The sequence below is a fragment of the Gallinula chloropus genome, assembly GCF_964237585.1.
Source record: "Gallinula chloropus genome assembly, chromosome: Z".
NCBI lineage: Eukaryota > Metazoa > Chordata > Aves > Gruiformes > Rallidae > Gallinula > Gallinula chloropus.
Genome location: NC_140089.1, coordinates 43,679,123 through 43,691,966, shown reverse-complemented (window position 1 = coordinate 43,691,966; position 12,844 = coordinate 43,679,123). Strand labels below are relative to the sequence as shown.

The window sequence follows — 12,844 nt, the reverse complement described above, 5'->3', positions numbered from 1 at the left end:
GTGACCAATCTGTAGAGGTGCTGTAGACTGGCCCCAGATTATGTTTTAACAGCAAATTATTCATTCATTACCACATGAAGCAGTCTGTCTTGGTAGGTAAGTTAAGCACCTAAAAATAATCCAATCAAAGCATCCAGAAATAAACCTTATATCTGGCATATCAGTCACTACTTGTTTCCTATTATTAGTGTTTTCATGGTCAAAAAAATAAAAGTTGTAATCTAAGACTAGGCAAGATCTGAGGTTCGCTCTGCTTTGAACAGGCAGTTGGAGTTCCCAGGGTCCTGTCCAACCTGTTTACTTTTTAGATGTCTCTCAGCTTTTCTTGCATTTCAGAGCTACACGTTTTGGGGCTTTTTTTTCTTTTTTTTTTTTTTTGGTAGATCCAGGCCAGTATTTGCAGTGGTTAACTAGGGGTTGTTCTGTTATGTTTAAGAGAGGTTGCTTTAAAGCTGCACTGTAACAAGAATGGAATCCTGTGTTTTGTTGCATGTTTTCCTGTTCCATACTAGTGAAATCAGACATCAGGTTCACCAGATGCAAAAACGCACCAGGAAAGGATCTGCTTGTTAATCATTAGGTGGTATTGCTGTACACTGGAGTAGCTGGGGACAATGTTTCCGTCTCCCAAGACCAGGTTAACATTGTTTGGATAGTAACTAGAGCAAAAAGGACAATGTTTCCACTAGGAACTGGCATTATAACAAATAACAGCAAAGCAGCATAGAACTATTTAAATTATTACTGGTTTTATGCATTGCTTAAAGTAGACTGAGCCATTCACAGATTGAAAGTTTTTTGATTCTTTAAAGAAGTACTTGAGGTAATAAAGACATGAAGTCTGTTAACAGCTGTGCACTTAAGTTGGACTTCCCAACATATTTACCACTGTTGGCATTTCATCACATCACAGAATAAACACAATGCATAAGGACACCAGTGAGGTAGAGAATGGTGGTACTGCTGTCTAGTTTTATGAACTTCTCCGGGGACCTTAACACAGTTTTAGGTGGTTGTGAAAGGTCTGGTTTAAATGTGAGTTAATTATCCTCAAGGACCGGTGTGATGCTTGGTGGAATACAGCAGCTTCTTCATTACAGAAAAGCATGTCTGAAATGATTTATTTTTTTCAAGAGCCTAAAAGAGCAAACTGTATGAAGAGACTTGTGACCGAATGAGTTTTACAGCTAGGATGCATGGCCACAACTTACAACAAAAATAGGTTCTTGAGTAAACTGCAAAGAATTGAAAAGGAAATAAACTGTAATGTAGTAACAATAACTGCTGAACAAAATAATCTCAAGAGCAGCGGGGTCTTGTCCTACTTGCCGAGCTACGTGGCAAATTATTTGTGTCATCTTGGTATCTAGAAAAGTGTATTATAATGGTTGTAATTTTTCAGGGGGTGAGCCACAAAGCCCATGGCACAACAGGACTGTGTATATCAGGCAGGCCCAACTGGTGATTCCAGCACTGTCAGTGCATGGACACGGACACAACTTCCTTGCATTAACTTGCTCTGAGCCTTGTGCTTACCTTTTTCTCTCAACTCTCAGCTACCAATCCACTCCTGTTGTGTGTTCCTTTCCTTGGCTGTGGTTTAAGGCATAGATGATCTTAAAGGTCTTTTCCAACTTAAATGTTTTTATGATTCTGTGATTGTATGATTAGGTTCTTTGCAGAAGTCATCATTTTAAACTCTTAAGTTATGTTTAGTTTATAGAATACAGTATGCATGTAATAATTCGATCTCTTTAATACAGGCAAAGTATAAAGAAGTGAAAGCAACAAATGCACAGCTTCACAAGATGATGAAAGAAGGTGAAAGTAAGTGTAGAGTTTTATCAGAAAACTTAAATGTTCTTTTAAAAACACGGAAGGAACTTACAAAGGAGCCCATTTTATACCACGCAATAACAGCTAGCAAGAACTAAGGAGCTGTTCATTTGCAGTGATCCCAATGAATCACAGAATTCAGTGGGCTGCACAGTGCTGCATTTCCATTGTCATATGATGAAATAAGAAGCTGTATGTTGAGATCTTTCTTTAAAATGCAAACCATTGAGTTACATTTTTGGTAAAATGATTCTTTGAGTAAGATTTTCTTTGGATATTGACAGCTACATGTTCTGGATTGGTCTTATGGTAATACCTGTTTAGACACACCTGAGGAGGCTGTTTGTTCTTGCATCCTTGCAAGCTGCTGGAAATGTCATTCTGTGTTTAAGCCAGTCTCGTGCCACACAATGAGTAGGGATAGCTCAGCCACAGAATTGCATATGCAACTGTGTGCTAATTATCATCTGTTACAACATTGTTCAGAGTTTTTATGATTCGGGGTTTATGTCAGAGTTTGGGGAAAATATATATATATAAAAATATCCTAGTGTCTTTACGCTTGTTATGTTTAGTTAACGTTTAATGCTAGTAACCTTGCTTGATGAAGTTATTTGACTTTACTATACTAGCCACACTCATTTTGTTAGAAAATGGCTTCTTAATTTAGCTCTTCAATGTAGTTTCTTCTGGAGGCTAACTTTTCAGCTAAAAAAACCCTTGATTTTTTTCTGTACGGTGTGTTTACAAGGCTATGTCTAAGCTAGTTCAGATTTTCATAATGTGATTGATCATGACAAATTTTAACTTTATTATTTCAGGTCAGTATCTGAGCCAAGAAGAAATATTTTCACCTTGAAAGAGTTGAAGTTCTGAATGTTTTTTCCTTTGTGGAATAGTAACATAATATAAAACGAGCAATTTTGTGTTTTTCTGCAGAGAATTCTGTATTTTGTGGAAAAGGAAGTTCATGGCAGAATTGAACCTTGAAAAAAACCTTAATTTCTTCATATTGAGAATTTTAAGTTACACACAGATATTTCACTAGTTAAATAGTTTAAGAATCTCTGTATCAGAGTAGATTGAAGCTTCCATAGCTATGACCGAGCTCCCATGTGAAACTTAGGGTCCCAAAATACTGATCAGTTGCCAATAATCAGTTTTCTGATGGGAGTTTGTTAACAATGTGTATATCAAAAATCTGTGCTGCTTACAGGGGTAAGTCTGGGATAAGTAGTGAGTCTTAATCTTCAGAATTTTTCAAGCTGTGACTAGTGGCTAATGGTTGGTTTTGATTTAAAACATTTACCATTCTTTTAGTGAAGATGGTATTATTTAGAGGTGAAGTAGTAGTGAAATAAAGCAATGTTAGTGTGCTATTGGAAAAAAAGACCTGTAAATCCAGAGAGATCCTCATGCTGTTTCTTTTCTCTCCATAGTGAAAGAGAAAGCAGAAATACTCCAGCAGGTTGATGAATCTCAGATTATCAAAAATGAATTGACTGTACAGGTAAGCAAGTATTTCTAAATGTAAAATTTCAGGGTATTTCAAAGATGCTCTCTGTTTAAAGAAGTGATAGAGGTGGAGGGATGGAGGAAGCTGAAATAAAATCTTGTTTGAAGCAAAAAATGTTACATTTCATCCTTAGCCCTGAACTTTGTGTGTCTGAGGAGGTGTATGGTGTAAATTTCCAGTGTTACTCAGAACTGCTTCTGGAAAGACAGCAGAGCTCAGCATGCCTGAAAGTATTTTGCCCTGAACAGCACCTTAGGAATATCCTTTTCTGGTAACCCTAGCCAGGAAGCTCAAAAAGGTGCTTCAAAAGATGCTTCTTTCCTGGGTGGTCTTGGCTTGTTTTGATTTCTAGTCACAAGTGAGCTGCAAATTACTTAAGACATGTCAGTTGACAAGTCACTGTAGTAGAGGGCATGCAGAACTTCTGTGCTTAGGTTTTTGTCCACAGCAACAGTTCAAGCCCTTAAGATGTTTGCGTAAGTCTGTTTTGTAAGGGTGATGTAATAAGCTAATCTGTGTTGCATAATACCACACCAGTTAAGTGTTCTATGGGATAAACTAATTCAGAGTCCAAAAGTCAGAAGAGTTGATAACTTTATAGCTTCTGTATACCATTATACAAGTGGGCCAGTATGTTTTGCTTGAGAAACAAGTCATTAAAGAATATTTTGTTTATAATTTCAGTTCATCCATAATGACAGTGGTAGTCACTCTTGAACTCAGCATGTGTTATTATTACCTGCTTGTCCAGCACGATACTAATGGACCACAGCATTGACCAGATAAAATCACAGGTGTTAAGGACATCTTATGAATTCCCATTCCATGTCTTTTTTAGGTAACTGTACTTCATGCTGCATTAGAGCAAGAAAGATCCAAAGTGAAACTACTGCAGGCAGAATTAACAAAATACCAGGTAGTTATTTTCTGGGTTTTTAAGATTACCTGTACTTGACGTGGCTGAGACTATCATGAGGTAATGTGCTCTGAACTGACCTATTAGCTCTGTTATTTCCAGTTTGAAATGAATTAGTGGTTCAAACTGTAGGGGGAAAATACCCCACAACAGTAGCACAATTAAAGGAGAGTTTTGGCAAGTTGAAATCTACCATGTGTTTTGCACTTCCAAACTCCTTGAAGTATGTTAGTTGATAAGTGATGGTTTCACTGGCTTAACTGTGTGTAACTGGACTGACTACCCATAGATGTCATACCTCTTTTTGCCATGTTCTTTCTTTGATTCCGTATCTTAGTTCTGTCTCTAGTCACATCTTTGTAGGAGATTCACAACAAGCTTTATTGAAATATAAATGATAAGATCGGTGTCTTGCTGACTCTGCACATGCTGTTTTGCTCAATTTGGCTGCTAATGCAAGTCATGCTAGTGAATTCCAGTTAACTTTTGCATAAATTGCATGCTGCCTCTTTGAAGCCTGACAGTATTTGTGGATAAGGATTTGTACATGTGCATTACTACAAGTGACAGGTTTGGGTGGCAGTGGGGTTGTGTGAGGTTTTTGCTTGTTTCAGTTGTGACCTTTTTCAGGAAAGTCTGTACATAAGGAAAGTCTGTAGTACATAATGGAAACTCCTAAGGTAGCAGTGTAGTCTTTGGCAAGCTGTCCTATTTCAAGTTGCAACATGCTGTTTGTATTGGAATACTCTTAATTTTGTGAAAACCGGCTCATTAAGCCACAGTTGCTCTTTCTGAAGCAACAGACCTTTTTATGTGATTACACAAAATTCTTTGGCTAGCATTACATGGGGTTCTGTGTGAAATCTCTTGTTGCCCTCCATTTACTGCAAATGACAAAGATCCTAAAAATAAGCTTTTTCAGTCCCTTACAGACAATCTGAGTGTTCATACCACTAATTTAAAATAAACATTTTTGTCAAATTCAGTCATTCACATCACTCTTCTGAAATACAACTTCCGTATTTCTGTTTGTTTCCCCTCCCATCAATGCCTTTGCTCACATTAAGTATTTATCTGTAAGTAGAAATGTTTTAGTAAGATAAACTTACCTTGTGGCTAACTCTTAATCAACAGGATTAAAAGACTAACTTAAAAGTTTACAAAAAGTGGTCGTTGTTATATGCTTAGGAATTACTGAAAAATCACCTATTCTGTTTCTCTTTTTCCTCTGCCCCCATCAGTCTAATGTTTTTCTTTCCATATCTTGCTGTATTGTTTAATTCAACACCCTGAGGTGGGGTGGTTTTGTCTTTGGCTGGTTGTTACTTTTTGAAATGTGTTTGAGGGTTTTTTTGGTGTGTTTTTTCTTTGGAAAACTTGTCTTGTCTGCCTTGCAGGGATTAGTGTTTCTGCTTTTATTATTCTCTCCTGTAATCTTGCAGGCTGACCAGGACAACCCTTCTTGTTTTATTGTATTTGTGGTGGAGTCTTTGATAGCACAAGGCCCACTGTCTTATGTAATATTGCCTTGAACACAAGGATGCCTTAAAAACTAAAAAAAGTAACTGGAATCTGTGGATTAAAACCAAAGCAACGACAACAAAAAAACCCCAATAAGAGCAGTAAGGCAGCATATGTTTATCCCTGGAGGTTAACATCTCAGTTGCATGTAACTGCCTTGACTGTTTTAATTTACGTAACAGTTGTCACGATTCAAAACCTGGACGAGGCTTAATTTGTCAGAGGTTAAACCCCCTTGTGTTCCAGGAGAACCTCAGGTGGCTCTGGGTGGCTGGGGGCGGCTGGGCTTTAACCCCCCAGCGACGTCCAATTATTGGGTGTTTTATTGTGATGAATTCTTCGCAATTCTTGGGGAACAGAATTAAGAGTCAAAACTGAGTCAAGGCTCAAGGTACTTTTATTTGGCCCACAACAAACGTGCAGGGGAAGGGGGGAAGAAAGAGAAGACAGAAAAGAGAGAGAGATACAAGAGAGAGACGAGAAGGAGGTTGCATTAGCTGCCCCCACGGAGCCACGGCCTCCCTTCCCACGGCAGAGTATTCTGCAGTGTCCTCAGGCCCTTTGGGCCAGGGCGGGGAGAGGGCCGCGGGACCGGCGTTCTCTGTTGTCTCTCAATGTCTGCCTGGTTGCTTGTGCTTCTTGTCCTCTTGGTTGTCTTGTTCCTTCCCTGGTGGAATGCTCTCTTCTTGTAGTCATCCTTGGTACAGCCACACCTTCCACCTGGCTGTGGTAGGTAGGAATGAGGTTGCAGATAGGTTTGGTAGGTGAGAGGAAAAAGGTTTGGTAAGAGGGGGATAGAGAAGAAAAAGGGGGATACAGTTCTGTTGGCGATTGTTAAGGCATATTTCCAGGACCTTAGAAACAGTGTTTCATGTTCAGAGGAGTTTGTATCCTGCAGGAGTTCTGTAATTTAAGAAAAGTATGGAACGTAACTCCCAAATTTGTTTTTTTCTTATTTATGCAACTTTATATCTGCAGCTACTTTGTATATTAAAGTGTCATGTCTAGTATATTAACTAAAAATTTGTTTTATTTCTTTCTTACAGAGTGGAAAAAAAGGGAAAAGGCACTTGGAATCTGACCCGTGCAGGTGATCTCCTCTGCCACCAGATTCAGAGCAAAAAGACATCAAATCTTTCTTCAGGGTTTTTGCAGAAATTTATGTGTTTGTTGCACAACTGCTCAACTATGCAGTTTTTGAAGAGAAATTAACAATTACTAGTTTGATAAAAGTCTGAATAATTGATTTGTTGCACTTTCTTCCACAGAAAAAATAGAAAACTAGTATTCCAGCAGAGCTGAAACTAAGTGTAATGCATTTAGTTTTTCATTATTCAATAAAATTTACTCTTCCATTTCTGTGTTTCGATTCTTGCTTTCACAGAATTTCTCAATTGAGAAGTCATTTAATGACTATCAAGATCCAAATACATTACTATGCAATTGGTCAAAATTGTATCAAGTTAAATCTGAGTCAGCTCATGCAAACATGTCTTTCTGTTGCTGAATCCAGATAGTTAAAAAAAGGGAAAAGTCAACAGTCATTATTTCAACAAGGCTGAGTGCAAGGTCGTGCACCTGGGTCAGGACAACCCCCTTGTATCAATACAGGCTGCAGGATGAAAGGATTGAGAGCAGCCCTGACGAAAAGGTCTTTGGGGGTCTTAGGGGATGAGAAGCTCAGCATGACCTGGCAATGCGTGCCTGCAGCCCAGAAGGCCCACTGAGTCCTGGGCTGCTTCAAAATCAGTGATGCCAGGTCAAGGGAGGGGGATTCTGCCTCTGCTTGAGCCTGCTGAGACCCCACCTGGAGTACTGCATCCAGCTCTGGGTCCACCAACAAGGACATGAAGATCTTGGAGCAAGCCCAGAGGTGGGCCAGAAAGATGACCAGAGGGCTGGAGCACCTCTGCTATGACACCAGGCAGAGAGTTGGGCTTGTTCAGCCTGGAGAAGAGAAGGCTCTGGGGAGGTCTGGCAAGAGACTTTTAACTAAGGCCTGTAGAAACAGGACAACAGACAGCAGTTATAAACTGAAGGAGGGCAGATGTAGACTAGATATAAGAAAGAAGTTTTTCACACTCTGAGGGCAGTAAAGCACTGGCACAGGCTGCCCAGAGAAGCTGTGGCTGCCCCCTCCCTGGCAGTGTTCCAGGCCAGGTTGGATGGGGGTTTGGGCAACTGGGTCTAGTGGAGGGTGTCCCTGCCCCTGGCAGGGGTTTGGAACTAGGTGAGCTTTGAGGTCCCTTCCAACCAGAACCAGTCTCTGATTCTATGATTCTGTGATCTGTATGCTTTGCATACCAACATGGGTGCGCTGGTGTTGGCTGGGGTAGAGTTGATTTTCTTTACTGTAGCTGGTGTGTGGCCATGGTTTGGATTGGTGCTGAAACAGCATTGATAAAACAGATGGTTGCAGTGCTTGCACAGAGCCAAGGCCTTTCCTGCCTCTCACCACCAGCGAGGAGGCTGGGGTACACAAGGAATTTGGAGGGGACACAGCTAGGAGAGCTGAGACAGCTGACTCCAATTGGCCAAAGGGATATTCTGTACCTTATGATGTCACACTCAGCATTTAAATTTGGGGTAAGAAGGAAGAGGGGGATGTTCAGAGTGATGCTGTTTGTCTTCCCATGTCACCGTTACGCATGACGGAGCGCCGCTGTCCTGGGGACGGCTGAGCAGCTCCTGCCCATGGGAAGTGGGGAACGAATCCCTTGTTTCGCTTTGCCTGTTGCACTGCCTCCAGCTCAGCCCGGGAGTTCCCTCACTTTCACCTTTCTGCTTCTCTTCCCCATCCCAAAGGGAGAAAGCTGCGTGGGCTGCAGCTGCTGGCTGTGCCAAAACCAAAACAGCGGCTTTCAGCTGCAACATGTAGGAGCCGGTATGTGCAACTGCTCTGTAAAATGAGCTTTCCTACCTGTGGGCTTTGAATTGTGCCCTGTGTCATTCCTCAGCTGGCCCAGGAATGAACAGTTCCTCTTGTGCTACGAGACAAAGCTCACTGATTTCTTTCGTCCCAGCCAGTGAATGCAGCCCAGCTATACAAATGCACAGGTGTTTGTGCAGCACTGAATGTAGCACTAAATCCTGGAATCTTACTTGTTTTGGGATAGTTGTTGAAGTGGAACATTACAGAAGTACAAGTAGGACCTGGCTGAGTGTCGGTTAACCTGAGAAAGCAGCAGAGAACATAGAAGTTGGAGGGAAAGAATGACAAAGGAGAGAGAGTAAGGACAAGAGAAAGCAAAACGCTGTGGACATTAAAATAGAAGATTATCTGGGTTTGAATCCACTAAGCAATTTCCAAAGCAAAGTATGTGCAATAGCAGCACATCCCTAGGAGGCAGGAGAGCAGAGTGGGACAAAGCATTTAAGTATAAATCCGCAAGGCTCTTGCAATCAGCAGGGACTTCTGAAAACTAACACAATGACGGTGCTAGCAGCAGAGTAAGACTTTTCTAAGAAACTAGATGCTGTAGCTAATAGTCCATAATGACTCAAAATTCATAGTAATACTGGCATTCTTATTGTAGCTTCCCTCCCTTGTTTGTCCTACCTTTTTATTTTACAAGTTTTTCTAGTTGTCTGTTTCTTATGCTATTGTTCTGCCAAAGGCTTTGAAAATACTTTCCAAATACCACATCCTCAGGATGGGACCAATACCACTTCTTCAGAAGTGTGAACCTTGTGACCACACAACTGCAGCAACTTATCCCAACTGGTAACACGCTGCAGGGTGGAACAAAGTAACCTGTCTTGCTACTAGTCCGATTCAAACTAAAACCCCTTTGTTTGGGGATGTGGTAAGTTTTTTCATTGTCTGCTGCATACAGGAAATACCAGAACAAGACCAAGATGTTTTTTCTAACCAAGTCAAGGGTGTCTGTAACTTTAAGATGTAAATTCTTTTCCAGTGTGTCCAGTATTGAAGCAGGGAATACAAAATGTGTATCTCCTCCCAAAACCTAATCAGTCTGTTACAGACTGTTAAGGTGTCATTAAATTGCTAAATTCTATTTAGAGTACTTCAGAGTTCCCCACTTCTGCTGCCAGAAGCCAAAATCTAGAAGACTGTTGACCTTGTATCCTAGAAATGTCTTTGTCTAAGTTTTAATTTGCCCTTCTGTTCCCATTTGACATACTGGTTTTTTTGCTCTCAGGACTGTCAGTAAAAGCTTCCCCTACCCTGTCCTCCCCTCCCCAGCCCTGCTCCCTCCCAGTGCAGCAGCAGAACTAATCAGTGCTGTTTCTTGTGCTATGGAGTTTGACATAAAGGAAAATCAGTTTATATAATGCTTGCTGACTAACAGCAGAAGGAATGCTACTGAAATGAAACAGACGGTGTCTTCTGAAAACGTGTGTTCAAGTCCTCATAAAAAGCTCATTCTGGTTTTAGGTGCTAAAGAAATAGACAATGTGTTTCTGATTTGGGAAGTGCTGAATGCAGTTCTCCTTGTTCAGCACAGCTCCTTTCCCTGTTCAACACTTGGTGTACTGGCCTGTCATGTATAAATTACACAGAAATTCTTCTGTCAGCTGATTTGTTGTCCAGTACGTTGCTCTTCCTTGTTTATATTTGAATGGCTCAGCTTTAAAAAAAAAAAAAATTGTATTTTCTCATACCTGTCTCCTTTTATGTTCATTCACAAAGCTTTTGTTACAGCTGCTGCAGCCTGTTTCAGGAGGGATACTCCCAGGATGCTTTCTTCTGCAATTGCCTTGCTGTTGCTTCCCCACAGTTTGTCGCTTTGGACTGCAAGTCCACACCATGCAGCAACAGCCACTCTCCTCTGACTTCCCGTACGAATCCTCAACAACGTTCCGTGTCTTGTCCCAGCTGCTCTGAAACATGCTGTAAACAGCAATAAACACAATAAACCCTTAAAAAAACATAAAAAATATCAGAACATCCATACCCAGAGGGGAGGTGAGAAGGCCAAAATAAAACTTAAAGAGAAAAAGGCCCCTATTTACTGACATCAGAAAGGCTTCAGGCTGCACAGGTTCTGTACTTCCAAGCAAGTGGTTAAATCAGTACTACAGATGAAAGTTTCCCATGCTGAAATTAGAAATTCTCATTGGTTCTTTTTGGGAAAAAAGTCTGAAATGAGGGAAACAGAGGTGCTTTTGCCCAAATAAATGAAAAGGTCCACACAATAGAGCTCAGGGAGACCAAGAGGCTGCTGGAAAGACCAACGCACAGGGTATATGCAGAAAGGAGCTGGAGAAAAAAAAAAAGCTGGGATATGACTAAATGTAACTACAGAGTTTCAAATGGGGAGTTAGCAGGTCAGGATTATAGAAGTGGTAACTTTTTTCCCTAGACTTCTGAGGGCATCGTTCTAGCTAAGAACTAACAGTCCAGGAGCTCGGGCGTCTCCCCCTGTCTGAGAAGGTCGTTACAGTAAAGGAAACCCCACTGAAAGAGGCAACAGCATTTCATTCACTAGAATTACCCATGAGCTGACAAGGGGGCTGCCTTCTGGTTCATCCACACAAGCAGCCCCAGGTCCGCAGCAGAAGCTAATTGCTGCCTATCCAGTTACAGTGTATCATGCTGCTTTTTTAATCTGGCCCCTTTAACAGTGACTAAAACAAGAGCAAATCAGGAATGGGAAACAATATGCAGGTGACTGTGTTATGTTTTGGTTTTAACCTTCAGAATTACAAAGAATGTTACAGCAAATCTTTGAAGATCTTACGTGTAATTTTACTGTCATTAGACCACCTCTGACTTTGCTTAAATTCAAAATTGCATCATTATCTTCAGGTAAAACATTAACTGTGTTTAGCCTAACTGGTTCAAAACTGGTATTCTTAATTTGGTATAACTCCAGCCAGCATTTTCCTTCTGATGCAAAACACTCTCTGGTCACTGCAAGTTGATTTTCAGTTTGCTCGTTTCTTTGTTTCAAGCCCATTTAGGTGACTCTGCCTACAGAAAAAACACTAAATTGAAAATGTCTAGTTGGAGTTGGGCATTAATCTGAGCTTCTGCAGTAAATACCGTAACCACTCATGAGGAAAATGGAGCGGCATAAAAATTAGGCTGCTCTCTCAAAAAAACATTCTTAATTATAGTCTTTAGGATCAGAAACTGATGAAGTTGCATAGATGATTACAGAAAGGGGAAATAAAAGCACAGTTGGAAGGAAGTGGGAAATAAAAGTAACAGCAATAGGAAAGAAGTGTTTAAAACCCCATCAGCCTGAAAAGGATTAAGATGTCAAAGCTCTCTGCTGTTATTTTAATTTCCCATGCATTGCATGTATCTGTGTTCACAGAATCACAAGGTTGGGCTTTTAAGATCATCAAGTCCAACCGTTCCCATCCTAAGCTAACCCATATCCCTAAGTACCTCATCTATGCTTTTTTTAAACACATCCAGGGAAGGTGACTCAACCCCCTCCCCGGGCAGCCTGTTCCAGGCCCTGACAACTCTTCCAGTGAAATTTTTTTTCCTAACATCTGATCTGAACCTGCCCTGGCGCAGCTTTGGGCCATTTCCCCTTGTCCTGTCGCCTGTTCACCACTACCTGACCACAAAGGCATGCAGGAAAATCACTCCTATTTCGGCAGGACAACTAGTCTGGTGATACCAGGTTTGATTGGCGATTTAAGCTTTTAATTTTTCTGCTCCACGGATTCTCGGCTCTGGGAGAGTTCCACAGCTTCACCAGCAGGCGTTCAGCCCCTGCTGCCCCTGCGGCCGAGGCCGAGCGGCTTGCTCGAAAGCAAGAGGTGTGGTTTTTGCACCTGGAGTGCAGGCTCGGGAGCTCTACCGCCCCAGTGCTTCCCCCTCGTCCCACCCGCAGTCCCCCCCGCTGAGCTGCGCCATCAAAAAACCTCCCTGCGCGTCGGGCGCCCGCGCTCCCGACGTTAGGAGCCTCCTAAGAGCCGCCCTCAGGCGTTTGCTCGAAGCCTCACAGCTCCAAGCAGGCGCCAGCAGCTGCCCTGAAGGGGACCCGCCTCCCCGGGACTCGGAGTTCCCGCGCAACCCGGGGGTGGGGGAGCGGGAGGGGGCGGCCACACACCAGCGACGCCCCGGCGCA

General features: G+C 41.8%; 1 protein-coding gene across 3 annotated transcripts in view; it reads left to right on the top strand.

Annotated features, from left to right (window-relative positions):
- The window catches only part of GKAP1 (G kinase anchoring protein 1), a 31,980-nt gene extending 24,836 nt beyond the window's left edge, over positions 1–7,144 (top strand). For all 3 annotated transcript variants that reach the window (XM_084277939.1, XM_084277937.1, XM_084277938.1), the window contains exons 9-12: positions 1,764–1,827; positions 3,276–3,346; positions 4,191–4,268; positions 6,836–7,144. In XM_084277939.1, the coding sequence (XP_084134065.1) occupies positions 1,764–1,827; positions 3,276–3,346; positions 4,191–4,268; positions 6,836–6,883 (261 nt within the window). In that variant the 3' untranslated portion in view covers positions 6,884–7,144. The remainder of the gene's footprint in view (positions 1–1,763; positions 1,828–3,275; positions 3,347–4,190; positions 4,269–6,835) is intronic.
- The last annotated feature ends 5,700 nt before the right edge of the window (positions 7,145–12,844 follow it).